The sequence below is a fragment of the Hippocampus bargibanti genome, linkage group LG09 (genome assembly GCF_051943395.1).
Source record: "Hippocampus bargibanti isolate YZ-2025 linkage group LG09, ASM5194339v1, whole genome shotgun sequence".
NCBI classification, from domain to species: Eukaryota; Metazoa; Chordata; class Actinopteri; order Syngnathiformes; family Syngnathidae; genus Hippocampus; species Hippocampus bargibanti.
Genome location: NC_142742.1, coordinates 7,586,580 through 7,602,160, shown reverse-complemented (window position 1 = coordinate 7,602,160; position 15,581 = coordinate 7,586,580). Strand labels below are relative to the sequence as shown.

Here is a 15,581-nt window from a genome sequence, read left to right as displayed (position 1 = left end):
GTGCGTGCATAGAAATAGTATCGATATAACCGGGACTATCGATATATCCGATATCGATATAACGAGACTTTACTGTATATATATATGGCACACTGGACTATAAAGCGCACCTTCAATTAATGAATAAAAGTTTCCCAAATATAATTTATAAATACGTATATAAAAAGTTTTCAAAATATACGGCACACCACATTATGAGACGCTACAGTAGAGGATGGGGTTACGCACTACTTCTATGGGGACTGATGGAGTCTCTGGCTACTGACAGTAGTTGCGAGACCTGTTGTGGCTCACTCAATATGACTTCACATACAGTATAAGGTGCACCTGCATATAAGGCACAGGGTCATCCTTTGAAGAAAATTAAGGCTTTTGGGTGCGCCTTATACAACGGAACATACGGTAATAAAAAATGGATTGTAATTCAGTGACTGTGTTGGTGTGTAAAGGTCAGAAAAAAATGGGAAAAAGATTTATATCTGTTTCCAGAATCAATTCTAATATTTTATTGTGATTCAACACCAAGATAATCAGTCTGCTTTCATGGAGTACTACAGATAATATTTACAGTTGAGGATTTACAATTGTAAGGAATATAGATGATTTGAAATTAAACAATCAATGGGATTAACATACTGTGCGTCTTTTTTTGCGACCACAAAGGTGATCACATGACAGGAGTGGAAGTCGTCGTATCCGGTTGTCTGAGTTTATGTCTCTGCAATTCTGCAAAGCAACACCCCCCCTCCTCAACGCTTCCCCCTACAAGCAGTCTGCCTAAACAACAAAGATGACCCTTGAGAAATTCCTATTAACATGACTTCCCTTTCCACTCTTGCACGGCTTTCCACACACACACTGCATCTCTCGTTACCGGGCATGACAAAACGGGAGACTGTTGTTGGTTAAGCTTCTTAATTGTTACAAACACAGCGGTAATTATTTGGTGCAGTTTTGCGATTGCGGGACCGTGAAAACACACATGTTCACATTCACCATTAAACAGGATTAATTATGTTTTTATAAAGGTAAAGTGCTACATCAGTGCTTGGCCCAAAAACACTACACACATCCTCTCTAGAGTGCAGAACAAAGTAGGGACTGCTGACAATAGACGATAGATCCCATAAATAACATGAGAGCCGCCTTTCTGCTTTGAGTTCATCATCACAGCCTTCCAGTAAACCACCTCTTATTTGATGTTGTGTACTCCCCATACAGGAAACTAGCCAATAGACATTGCGACTACAACCCCGATGTGACAAGTCGTGGTGCGTAACTGCTGCGACACATTTACATTTTGAAGAAAAAAAAGGGGAGAGCCCGAGCATTGCCAGTAAAGCATTGCTCAATAAAACTGGCCGTATGCCAAGGAGAAGACAGCTCCGATGCCAAAAAGAAAAACGACTGAAGTAGAGGGGGGTGAGAAAGCTTCATCTTGTGCAAAGAACTGAGCAGAGTAGTGAGACAGATTACTGCATATGTTCCCCACATATGTACGACTGCAAGTGGAGTGTGTATTAGCTACGCGTACTCGCTATGTGTGTGTGTTTAGGGGAAAAAGCTGTCAGGGACTGATAGAGTGTCTTTACATGACAAGCAGCTGCTGAGGTCGGGGAATGCGCGCCGGGCAAAGTGGAAAATAATGAAGAGAGAACCATTGCCAAACAAACAGAATTTATCTTTATTTGCCAACTGCTGTACGGCAGCTCCAACCTGCCACTGACACACCCTCCATACCCCAAACCTGAACATCCCAAGGTAGAGAGGAAAAGAACAGGTTTGGCCAATGCTGCACACCAGGGCAAGATCTAAGTTTGTTTTGATTTATACAGATGCTCCCCTACTTACATATATTGAAGTTACGAACAACTGCACAGACAAACGTTTTTTTGTAGTAACATATGTAGTATTCTCTCCAGTCTCTCCATATCTTTATAGACCATATTTTTTTCCAGTACAAACCAATAGAGGTTACTGATACAAGCCTTAAAGGACACCACTTTTTTGTTTCCTAACTGACATCAGAAAAACCTTTTATAGCATCTAAAATACCAAAAACACGCAAGATGATATTTTTAGTCAAGTGCAAAACACCAATAAAAATGACTTAGTGTCCAAAAACTACTTCAAATTGAACCCGAAAGTGGCCAGTTTCAGAAGACGTCTTGCCTTGCTCGAGAATCAAAACAATGGCTTCAGATTCGGAGTAGATGCTTTCTTGTTACTCATCCAGTTATGAATATGATTCAAATAGTTCTGAAAAGGAAAGCATAAATGTTTGCAATCGATTAAAGAAGTCCTCCCGTATCAATTTGAGCCGTCAGGACTCCAACGTAGCGTCCCAGAAAATGCACAAGATGGCGCCCAAGCTCAGTTGGAAATGGGCTGATTTGTCTGCTGGAAGTTTGTGTCAGCGAATATCAAATAGTTGTAATGGTGCAACATACGATTACCATCACGTTATTTATGTGTTTTCCTTCTAATTTCACCATCAACAGGGATCAACACGAAGTTTTCAGACCAAACAAAGTACCACAAAATGCATTGCGTGACCTTTCTCTGTCGGGGGCGTTCCAGACGTGACGTCAGGAATCGTCATCAACTCAAAAAGAAGACTTCCGGAATATTCAGCGCGAGTCTTAAAACGTAAAATATAGCTATATTCGGTGGAATCTGTGTAAAATACGCTCAGTAGAAGTCATTTGAAGTGATTTCACAAATTATGGACACAACTTGTCCATAATTTTCGTCGGTTGTCCGTTAAACATACTTCTATAAATCTTATACATACATTCCGTACAAAATATAGCACTGAAGCAATTTACAAACAAATTCACCTAATGAACGACCGTTCGGAACGTATCTCGTTTGTAAATTGTGCAGTGTTTATATATGGAAAAAGTTAAAAAATAGACCATTCATGCGGGCTGTGGCTTATACTCCGGTGCGCCTTATACACCGGAAAATTCTGTATTTTATATGTTTTTACTTTTGCTCTGTTTTTTTTTTTACAAACAAAGCACTAGATGTTATTTTTTCATGCTTTGCAGATAACAACACAATGGATAAGAAGATAAATGGAGGGTGCTCAAGTCAACCACTATTGATATAAATCTTACACATACTTATATAAGCCTTCAACACACATTCCATGCAAAATATAGCACTTAAGAAATTTACGAACAAATTCACCTTACAAACAACCGTTCGGAACGTATCTTGTTCGTAAGTTGGGGAGCTTCCCAAATAGAACTTTATAGTGCCTCCGTTTTTCTTATGATACTAGTGCAGCGTGTTCTATCGGAGACAAATTCCTTGTGTGGTCTACATACTTGGCAATAAAGATGATTCTGATTCTATATAACATATCTTCTACAGATGTGAAAAAATCCAATGGCCAATCCGTCGATGGACTGCGAATTGAACACAATGAAAATTAGGACATAGGTAAAAACGTAAACATAATTCACAATATCATCGGGGTTCGTAAGAGCAAATCATTGCACACTGAATGCTGGACTTAAAACATTATTGGTAGATGGCAAGCACATGATAGGAATGCAGGATTCATTTTGGATTCAGGGGCCTTGACAGCAAGTAACTGTAAAGTATGACTGGATGAAGGGGGATTAATAAAGTAAAAATGTGAAGGGGTGGGGGTGGGGGAGAACAGAGAGTTTCTGAGGAGAATTCAGTGCACTGTCTCCACATGACCTCGAAAGGAATTTTGAGGACTCCATTGATGTTGAAAATTTCACAGATGTACAAGGTTTGCCCTAAATAAATCCCCTTCACTGTTTGGTGCACAACAGGCCGATTTTTTTATTGAAAAAGAATGAAAGATAGAAATGCAATACCCATGCTCGCCATCATCTGCATGTACCCCCCACCCCACCGACTAAGGAGTTGACAAGCCTTTTGAATACCTTTCAGTGACATTGTAGACCTTGGTGAGTGACATTTACTTTAAGTCCATTGACAGAAATTTTACAGACGCACAGTCTGTTAAATTTGGCTTTGAGGAAGGAACAGAAACATTATTTTTATAAACATAAATTTTATGACTGTTTGAGACATAAAATGATTTGTAGGTCTCTGAATACAGGTTTTAATGTAAAAATCAATCAAAATGATTTTTGTATCTATTTTTGCTCTCATTAAGTTAAGAACGAGTCCGATTCACTTTTGAGGTGATTTAAATGATTTTAGCACCTGTAAAAAAAAAATAAAATAAAAATTCTCTCATACGTGGTGAGATACAAACGACGACCGGGTGAATGCGCACTAACACAGTGAGAGGTACCACAGAGCGTCACACAAAATCCGTCTCTTGGTGCCTCCACCCAGAGGTCGGACTTCCTGAAGGGGGGTGGGGGAACTGCTGTCGGTCTTTGTCCATGCCTGGCCATTCATGGTTCGGGGATGAGAGGAAGGGAGCCAGCGCTAACTACATGAACAGAGTATGTGTGTGTTTGTGTGAGTGGTGAGAATCGGATGAGGTGATGGGAGGAGAGGGGGAGGAGGTGGAGGATTAGAGAATTTAAACTCCATAGCATTGGAGGAGGGGGTTGCTGCCTTTTGTTGTCCCTCTAATAACCCCCCTCCAAACCCTCTTGCGTCTCCTCATGTCATCCCCTCAGCCCTTTTCTGCCATGTTCTGCCTGTCGGCTGCAGCTGCAGCCTGCCGCCAAGTGCCCTGCATCTCAATGAGCCACTGGCAGGCCACTTCCAGAGGAGCCGAGGTCTTCCTGATGTAAGGGGGTCACTATTGAGCCTTCACAACTAGCAAGTCGAGAATGCAATGAGCTCGGAGTAACGAGTTGGGCCTCTCGGATCGCAAGGACACCTATTACTCACCCATTACTACCTCCACTGTATCCATATACAGGGTGACCCCTTAAAAATGGGCTCCAACTTTAATTCGGCCCCGTTTCTTAGTGTTTTGTCCGAATGAAATTAAACTTTGGTCATAACTAGTTTATTTATTATTCCAAACATCACATCAAAACACTAGGGTCTTTGGTATTTTTTTCTCAGTTCTACAACATCTGTTCTATATGGCCTCCATTATGCTCCGTGCATGTCTGGAGGTGCAGACGAAGTTGTCCACGGCGTTCTTACAGACTGAATTGGTAATGGCTCTCATCTCCTCCCTGATGGCTTTCTTAAGTTCCGTGATGGGTCTGGGTTTCCCTGCGTAGACTCTGTCCTTGAGATAGCCCCAAAGAAAAAAATATGGGGGGTTTAGGTCCGGGCTATGGGGTGCCCACTCAAAATCAATCTTGAGACTGAGCACTTTGGCCTACGAAGTTCTCTTTCAGCCAATCTTGGGACAGGTTTGAGGTGTGAGAACTTACCCTGTCTTGCTGGAACCAGAACTTGCTCATGAGCGACGGGTAGATGGAGCAATTCAGTCTGTGAGAATGTCATGTACATGTACAGTAGTTTGTGCTGCGCCTCAAGAAATGCACTGAGCTAAATGAAGGCCATCTAGAACATATGCCGTAGAACGGAGAAAACAAAGGTCAAAAACCCTAGTGTTTTGATGTGATGTTTTGAATATAATAAACTAGTTGTGACCAATGTTTCATTTCATTCTGAGAAAAACTAACAAACTAGAGTTGGGGCCTGTGTTTTTTGGGTCACCCTGTATGTCACCATGAAGTTCACATTCCAATCTTACCAGGCCACACTCCCCCCAGCCCCCTTTATAGTTAATACATGCTAAGTTCTGAAACCACTTTGTTGGTTCTTCCCGGTCGTATGCAGCTGGATGCAGTTTGGCAGTGGTATCAACAGGTTGCAAGGAAGGGCCACCCCTGTCTGGATGTGTCGCCTCTTTTTACACATCTTTCCCTCCATCACTGTGGTTGCTGCTGCTACCCCAACAGGATAAAAAAGGAAGGAAGCAGGGTGGCGGACGGGGGGGGGGGGGGGGGGGGTGAGAGGGAGGCTGCGCCTCTTTCTCACGCTCATAAGAAAGCCCTCGCTTCTTCTCCGTGGAGAGTGACACCTGCTGATTACCATATAGACTGTGGGTATAGTTCCCCCTGCGACACCAGAGTTGAGAGTTGTGCCCCCCTCCCTTCTCTGGGTAAACAAGCAGTCTATGGATAGAGTTTAACCAACCTGGTAACTGCATGCCAAACAGGAAAAGCAGTTTGGAGCAAATTAGTGCAGTGAACTCTGATGACCAGGGGGTAACAGCCGGCTGACCCCCCACCATGGCCGTCAATAGGCAAGACAGCAATTGTGCCCTTCATCTCACTGACATACAGTCAAACTTCGGTTTTCGAACGTCTCGATTCTCAAACAATTCCGTTTTGGACCAAAATTGCTTTTTCATGCCATGGTTTACAACCGAAAATCGGTTCTCGACCAAACTAAGCGCACCTGAATGCACCACTCAACTCCCTTCCATTTCCTTATACGTCACTTCCTTGTGTCGCGTCTCATTGTGACCGATGCATTATCATTGTGTAGAGTTCCATTGTGAGAAGGTGTGTTTGTATTGTTCAATTATGATAAGAAAGCAGACATTAATTACATTGATTATAATGGGAAATGTTTTGGTTTTCGACCAAGTCGGTTTACGAACAGGTTTCGGGACAGATAATGGTAAAAAAAAAAAAAAAAGTTTTTTAACAGTCTACCTGTGGGACCCCAACTATAACTAAAAAGTGACCAATTTCTGTAAAAAAAATATTTTTGGGGGGCAAATGGAGATGTTGCGGTTTATAATCTGATGTGTTTTGTAGTCCGGACATTACAGAGTTGTATAGATGAGGCAAAGCGGACTGTGCAAAGTAAATTAAGAACCGTTGGCTTGGATTGGATTGGATTGGATATGCCTTTATTAGTCTCACAGTGGAGAAATTTACATTTCACAGCAGCAAAGTGATGAAAGGAATGAAAGTAGAAAAACAAAATACATGAGCTGCTGGAAAGGCAGAGGTGCCGTGAGAGGTATGCAATGGAGATACCACCTTTTTCAGCCTCCTTATTCTTTCTATGATACACAACAGACAGCTGTGGCCCAGTCATTTACTTCTCTCCACTACATTTAGCAGGAAGACTGTTTCCTATTACAGAAAGCAGGAGGTCCATGCCGGCGGACAGAAGGTTTTGGCTTCCCGATGTGACACCCTCTGCTGCCGGACCCTGTCGACAGAGCAGGGGTCCAGACAGCACCAGATTTTGCCGGAATTTTTTGAGGGACTGCAAGTAAAATTTTCATCCACTTATGATTGTACGACTTGTGCACTTTTTACAATCAATACCGTATTGGCCTGAATATTAGATGGCCCCCTGTTTTTCAAGACTATACAAATTAATTTGTATACAGAAAATAATTACAGTACATGTGAAACAAATCATAATATATTTGAGAGAAAAATCATGTTGTTTTGTCACATTCAAATCTTAATGTCTGAACATTTAAATATGTAAACCAAAGCATTATGGGATTTTTAATTGAATGACTTATGGTTTTTGAAATGTAAATTAATACATCTATTGTGATAAAACAACAAAATTTGCAATAACCGCATTAACCATAAAAGTTAAGTCAAAGTGAAGTTCGCTGAAGTGGAGTTCAGCATTCGCTTCAATGATATCTGACCATCTAGCGTCTAGAATGGGACGCCAATTATAAGATGACCATGGCCTTTTCAGTCTTATTTCAATGCAAAAAACACCATCTTATACAGACGCTCTCCAACGTACGAACATTCGAGTTACAAATAATAGTACAGATGAATATTTTTGAGGGATGTCGAAAAATATTTGGACGGAGATGCTTAGATTTTAGATTTTGTATTACGCACCTTTTTCCGGCCAAGCTTGCTTACGATCGGCTGTGTAGAGTATGTGGGCGGGTAGGAAATTCCTCTTCCCAGTTAACGCTCCAGGAGGACGCAATGCAAAACAAAACATAATGGCTGCTGGAACGGAATTCAGTAATTACGTGCCAGCAGCTTCAGTAATGGCTTACTGAATGAAGACCCAAGGATATATGACGTCATACTATAGGAGGTGTGAATTTGTTTTATGACTGTTAGAGCATCTGTGTTTTATACTTCCCCGTTCAGTATTTGACTTAAATATACATTCCATTCTCCTCTTTGCAATTTTTTTTGCTGATGATACTAGTGCAGCGTGTTCGACCGGAAACAAATTCCTTGTGTGTTCTACATACTTGGCAATAAAGATGATTCTGATTCTGATTATTCTGATTCTGAAAATATAGCACTGGAGCAACTTCCGATCAATGTCACCTTACGAACGACTGCTCGGGCCGAATCTCGTTCATAAGGTGGGGAACGTCTGTACTGGCGTCAATATGGTACTATAGAATATATCGTGCAGGGTGAAATTGGACTGAAAACTTCCTCTCATAAAACATGAGCAGATATTTCATTTTACTTATGACATGGAGATCCCCCCTTCACCCAACACACTCTGTTTCATGCCATTTCCTGGACCACCTACGTGGTCTCACTTAGAAGGCCATACCGCTCACGAGTGTGTGTCCATGAGTTGCCGGACCGACAAAGATGGCAATCAGCTAATGAAGTCCAAATCAGAGCCAAGAGCAGTGAAACTGTAGCATCTCACGCACTGTCGTGAGGCGGATTGGGTCAGTGAACAATGTTCTGGGAACATCACAGAGTCAGTGTTTAACTTCTGTCTGAATCTTTTGCCTGCCCCTCTTTCTATCTTTCTCTCTCACAATACCGAATGCAATGTTCCCTCCTTTCCCAACTCACTGCCCCATTCCCGCTTGAGTTGGAGCCAGCTGAGACGGCCGGCTACCCAATTTCAACAGTTGTTGTGCCCTTCGTTAGTCTAACGAGGGGGCGGGCTCTTTATACTTGACGATGACCAAATGAGTCAAACACAAAAGGGTCAGGGAAAAGGAGAGGAGCTCTTGGCCAGACCACTTTGCTGGAAATTAGGGAACCCACAATCAGCCGCTTTGACATTAGCCGATGCTCGGCCTTTGACAGGAACTTTAGCAAACACACTTGGAAAGGAAATGAGACCGTGAACCATTACGATGCCAGCTAGAAGACATGGAAATGGAGTGACTTATGTCTCTCAGTTAGCCTAGGGAATGGCTCAAGGCGAAAACGAATGGATGGATTTATGAATGAAGAATCATAGAAAAACTCAAGGCCCATTGCGCAACATTTTGGCCATAAGCTTTCTCTATTGAAATTAGAAATATGGTCACCGCTAATTACTGTCATAAAACACAGGGAGAGTTTGGAACCATAGCCCTCTCCCATTCAGCCCTATGGTGACTCCAGTGACCAGGGACAACGGCAACAACCAGCACAACCAATGGATGCTAACAAGTGCTTCACCTTCACCACAACACACCCACTTCTGCAGCCACTCCTCACTCAAGACTCTTTCACTCCTCACTCAAGACTTTCTCTATGATGTTGAAATAAAACTTGAAAACATCCGAAATGTCAGCAGACACTGACATTGAACTTGAGTCCAAGTCCGAGGGGGTGTGATTAAGTTAAACTCTTCCAACCGTGCATGTGAAGAGCACGTGAAGAGCAGCCAAAGGAAGATATTTAATCAAATAGACACGCTCCCCAACTTACAGACATTACAATGCTCTATAAGCAAACTGTAACGACACCGTCGGGGAGCTGTGAGGTAATTGTGTGCGCCCTGTCCAAGAAGGAACCTGGGAGGTGAGATGCTAAGGTGATGGACAGCAAGACGCACAGGTTCACCTTCTGTGCGGGGGCTCGAGGGCAAAGACCACGTGACACCAAAAGCCTTGCTGTCAAAAAGTTAGGCAGACGCCCTCCAATCAAAACGCAAAAAAAGGTTCTTGGTGACACTTCATAGGACACAGCTGCTCAACTGTGACAGTGTGCCAACTTGTTGTTCCTGAAATGTTGTTTGTTTCATGTCACAAGTAGACCGTTTGTCACAGGTTGAACCTGAGCCCGCCCGAGTGCCTGAGCGCATTTTCAGCAACTCAGCATGACTGTTTATTTATTGGTCACCATTTCACGGCTGTTTTAAGTTATAATTTGACCAATGCTTTTTATTGTATCCGAACATCTGTTCTCCTGAGACTATGAATGAGTGACGATTAGCTAAATATGAGGGAGGGAAGAGGAAAAACAATGACAAACACAATTTGAGATCTTACAATCAAACCGTTCTCTTCATCGGCATTCCTGTTGTCCTTTTAAACACAGTTTGACACAAGAGCAATCTCAAGGATTTTCACAATTTCGGCAAGACGACCAACATGGTTGATCCATGTTAAACCAATCATAAATTCTCCATTTTGTGATGGTTTGAGTGACAGTCGGAACGTCATCACGGCCTGTGTTGTATATTTTGTCACTTTCTGAAACCAGGCCTGGGCTGCGTACTTTCTCTTGGCAACCAAAGATTCAGCCACAATTGGACACATTGACATAGAAGTATCATAATATTGAGTTTCACATACTAGGGTAATTTGGGACTCTTGTTCAAGTTATTGAGCACTTGTTCTTGTTCACGTGAGGGAAGTTGGGAGCAATATTAGCATTGGCCTCAGAAGGAGCCGAACCTACAATCATTAACTGTGGGTCGTGACTGAAAGAACATGATCACGGAAGAAATCTGCCAAAAAGAATACCCTCTGCAGCTTGCCTGGCATCTCCGTCGGAGATTGGGCAAGATCTGGGACTCCAAAAGATCAGAACAGATTGGCATCAAGAGGACCAGATCGTCTCACTGTTTTTGTATCTTCCTCGAGCCGGTTATAACAAAGATAATTTTTGCTTCTCTGTACGTGTGACATGTACAATGACAATACAATTTCTTTTTCATTTGATTGCCATGAAGCGTATTGTGCACTTGGCTCTAAATAGAACCCACGTGGAACACTATTTCCTGTACAAAACAAAGACACATCTAGTTTCAGAAAAAAAAGTTATTGTGATGTTCTCTCAGCACTTTAACCCCAAACCAGAATCACGGTTTTACCCTCATTCCAAGAAAAGCCTGGTTTCTTGGCCCCAGGACCCTTAACGGTCATCACTGGCCTCAGACAGCTTGCTTTTCACATTTACTGTAGCCTCTGGTGGTGGTGGACTCTGAGGGACAGCTGTGGTTGGAGGGCCGAGATAGTATCCACACATAAAGCACTCAAAGTCAGTAGGTATTTGAGGAATGCCTCTTCATCCAAACAATAGGGCTAACCAAGCACATAGCTATGTCAGAGAAGTGCAATGAAGCCCACTGGAGACGAGTTAGCTATTTACATTTGAAGATTTCATTAATAATAAACATTTTGAATGTGTATATACAGTATACGTGATGATTTGTCACTCACTCATTCAGGGTTTTTGTCAATGTCACCGAATTCCAGGACCCACAGAATATTGAGTTTTAGGACTACAAAAACATTCAATGCAGCGTAAAAAACGTAGATTCTCTTCTTTCATTAAAAAATGAGTTAATTCCTAAACTATATGAGTCTGCAGTTATATGAGTTTGAAAGGAGGGCGGCTGTCCAAAACAAAATGCAATACATACATATTGGTTTATATGGGGCTTTAACAACAGCTGAAATTTGAACAATGCGCTACCATGGAAAAAAAGGGAAATGCTGCACCTTACGGAAAGAAAAAAACATTGCCAAAGGCCATGGGCAGCGCTTTATCGGCGCCCAAACAAGAAAAACAAAACCCGATTATGGTAGTCACAAAAAACATTCAACCAATGAAGTTACAAAAACTGAAATATGATAGTTTTGTAAAACAGTTGAAGATTTTTTTAACAGAGTACATCGATGCATGAAAATGGACCAAAGAGTGCTTGAAGGTGATTTCACAATACAGTCAAGCCTCGGTTTTCGACCATAATCCGTTCCAGAAACCAGTTTGACCGATTTGGTCGAAACCGATTTGGTCGAAAACCAAAACAGCACTTCCCATTATACATCAGATTTTAAATTCCCGAATAAATTTGTAAATGGCAGTGAATGAGTTAAGGTGAAAATTCACATTTGCAAAATATTTAATGAAGGTCAAAGATAAAGCTAGATCCCTGAAAAATGTTGCATCGAGGAGAACCAAGAAAAAAAAAATTTGGGTTTATATAGCATTTTAGAACTGATGGTTTGGTTCAAAATGCAGCTGAAGACTGGAAATAATCTGTTTGACTGTTTTATCGACATCTTTGTTTAGAAAGAGGTCGTTTCGGAGAATTGGCTTCCTCTATTTGGTTGCTTGTGTGCGGTATGACTGCTAATATGTTTTATAGGCAAACATTTGCATGCTTGGGACAAATTTTAGTGCATGTGGTGATGATGACTGTGCAATAGTCTGCAACTGAATTGCAATTGTGCATGCACATTCAATTGGATTTGATGATCACCGGATATTTCATAGGCTGTCATCTTAACCAAACTTGGATTACTAAGTTGAAAACCAGGACATCTTAAGGATATTCAGAGAAACATATTACGCTTAAGTAGCCTAAAACATTTGACAAGTATATCATGTCAGAATGAAAGTATTCTTACATGTATTTTGGGTGTTTTATTTCTATGCATTTTGATTTTGAAAGAAAGCCCGTGGCTACAACAATATAGACAAAGAACATAAGACTTTCTGGAAATTTTCAAACCCACACTCAACAACTGTGTCATTACTAAAAGAGGTTAATAATGTTTTGTCAAACTGAGAATACTTTGAAATGGGATTTGTAAAAGCACAACAGTGCCACTCAATCCGCCACACATTATGTAATCGTCTTCAAAATAAAAACAGCATGTGTTATAAGATCTTCCGGACTTCTGACCGTGAACATTTAACGTGATTGCGTGTTATTAAAATCGAACATAAAACATGCATTTCAAACAGATTGGTACCTCTTTTATGCAGCCATCCCTCCTTGACGATCACCACGTTGGTCATGTTGGTGGACAACGTAGAGGATCCAGGATTTCCAGAGGACGAGTCACTTTGTTTTTTTCCAAGTTCTCTTCACTTGCCCCAGCAAACGAGGCCCTGGTTATCTATTAGTTGGAAAAAGGTAAAAAATTAGCCCTATATTGAGGTTGAAGTTTTTTTTTCCCCACCGGTCTGAATATTAACTTTCAGGTCAACTCAGAAGAGAAGCAATGACACCCAGGAGCTGGTGATTAAGAATTCAGGCGGGAAAAAAAAATGACATATCTTCCGTGTTGATAATCATACATTACAAAAAACACAATCATTCTTGACAGAATTAAGTTTTTTTCCCATGATCATAATTAATAATTATTTACAAAGGGTTAGGTTGACTGAAAAATAATGAATAGATGTTGTTTTGTCTTGAATGTTGTCTACAACTGCCTAAGAATGTAAACAACTTTTACCCACCATATCTGGATGTTGTAGTTGTTACTCATGCCTGACCAACAGCGCAGGCAAGCACACAGAAATGTTGCTGGAACTCATCCAGACAAACTGCCTGCCTGATGTGCGCATAAGAAACTGATGCAGAAGATGCACTTACTCCGTTAAGTGCAGTGCAAACTCCCATAGGCAATTAGGTAATAGTAGAGGTCTAACCTGTTGACACTCAAGAATGACTTTAGAATTTAGTGACAGAAATGTAGGCTACATTCACTAGGCCAGTACATTGGGTAGACATGCACACTTGAACGATATTCAATACAAGACCACTCAATCACAAATCCCATCTGCAGAGTGATAACAATGCTAAATTGTGACTGACACTGTGGAACGTTATTTCACAGAATGTGGATGGCCTTGAATCAATGTCGAAAATGACAGACAGACAGACAGAGAGACACAGAGAGACATAGAGAGAGGCACAGACAGACAGAGAGACAGACAGACAGAAGACGCTCAAGGATCAGATGTCTATACACACACACACACACACACACACACACACACACACACACACACACACACACACACACACACACACACTGTGATATCACATTAAGTATATAAATGAAGCGATGAATCAAGCACTTTCTATAGTCCGGTAATTACAAACATCCAAAACCGCAAGGCTATCATGACAAACCATTTGACCTTTCCCTTCATTTACCACTTGTAAACACAGCTTTGAACGCAGGACAGGAGAAAAAGTCGGGATCAATTTCACTACTTGTTCACAAAAATGTCACACACTGCACCAGGCGATCTCTGCCCTTCCACTGAAATCAATTTGTCTGCTGCTGCCCCATCAGAGTAAATCCATCGGAAGAGGTCTGGGTGACTGTCCTCAGTCATCCGACTGCCAGGGACAATAACAGGAAGTGGATGTGACTATTGACAGACTCTGGATCATATCAGTCCAGCACTGGACTCAAATAAATGTCGCACTGAGTGAGGTGATAAACACACTTCTTATTGTTGTTGTTGTGTTCACTCATTTCAATGACCAAAAAGAGTTTGTAGGCCGGATTGGCCTCCAAGCGAGGACGACTGTAGCTGTTTCGTTGTGTCATAGTGGAACAAAAGCAAAAAAACAAAAACAATTCAGATACATTAACTCATTCACTGCCAGATGATATGCAAAAATTTGTCGACTCGAGTGCCAGGGTTTTTGTCATTTTCACTTGAATTGTAGGATCCACAGAATATTAAGTTTTAGGACTACATAAACATTCAATGCAGCGTAAGAAACCTTAGACTCTCTTCTTTCATCAAGAGAATAGAGTTAATTTGTAAATTATGTGCTTCGTCAGCTGGTACCAGCACAACTTTAGTTCGCTGATGAAGCTCTTCGGATGAGGAGCGAGAAATGTCCGACATCTTCAAAGAAGTACAGATGACAGCTGAAGAAACCTTTTCATCAATGAACCACTTCTGTATGACCGAGAGCCTACACAGACGTATCTCAAGCACGCAAAAATGATATCCAAACCAGGTTGTTTCAGATGAACAAACCGGGTACACCACGGCCAAAAAAGTGACACATGCACAATAGCGGCTCTGGAACCACAACAGATTGCTGCTGTTTTAACGGGACCTGTTGCTACTGCGGCCCGTGTGGAAAAAGCTGGGCTGCTGCCAGCAGCCACTGAATGAACCCAGTACCCTGACAGCGGGTCACATGGTCCTAAGGCCTCTGCGCCGCCACCGCCTGCCTGCCTTACTGTCGCTGCGGCTATTAATCATTCATCTTTCTGGCTCCAGCTCTTGGGGGCCAACTCATTCAATGCAAATCAGTGTCTTGAAGCGAAGATCCCACAGAGCCAGAAACACACACACACGAGCGATGATAGTCACAAGTGTTTATGGCAGGAGGAAGAAATTCAGGCCAACCCCACCGCACAACTTCCTTCATCATAGATCAATGGTCGTACGCTTGTTTATGCTCTATTTTTTGCTCCTGCTTTGGGGTGGGAGGGGGGGCAAAAGTCACCAAATGGTTTACAATTACAAAATGTATAGGCTTTTACTCAAGTATTTACAACATTTGAAGTGAGTCCATCCATCACGCACACTTGTTAATGGGGGAAATTGATCCTACAGTGCGAGTCAGACTAGTCGGTCAAATAGAGAGTGTTTAGTTCCTCTTTG

At 41.8% G+C, this 15,581-nt stretch overlaps 1 protein-coding gene across 1 annotated transcript in view; it reads right to left on the bottom strand.

Annotated features, from left to right (window-relative positions):
* akt1 (AKT serine/threonine kinase 1) overlaps positions 1-15,581 on the bottom strand; it is a 48,097-nt gene that overhangs the window by 29,182 nt on the left and 3,334 nt on the right. Inside the window, exon 2 of the mRNA XM_089005211.1 lies at positions 12,905-13,051. Within this exon, the coding sequence (XP_088861337.1) occupies positions 12,905-12,950 (46 nt within the window). The 5' untranslated portion in view covers positions 12,951-13,051. The remainder of the gene's footprint in view (positions 1-12,904; positions 13,052-15,581) is intronic.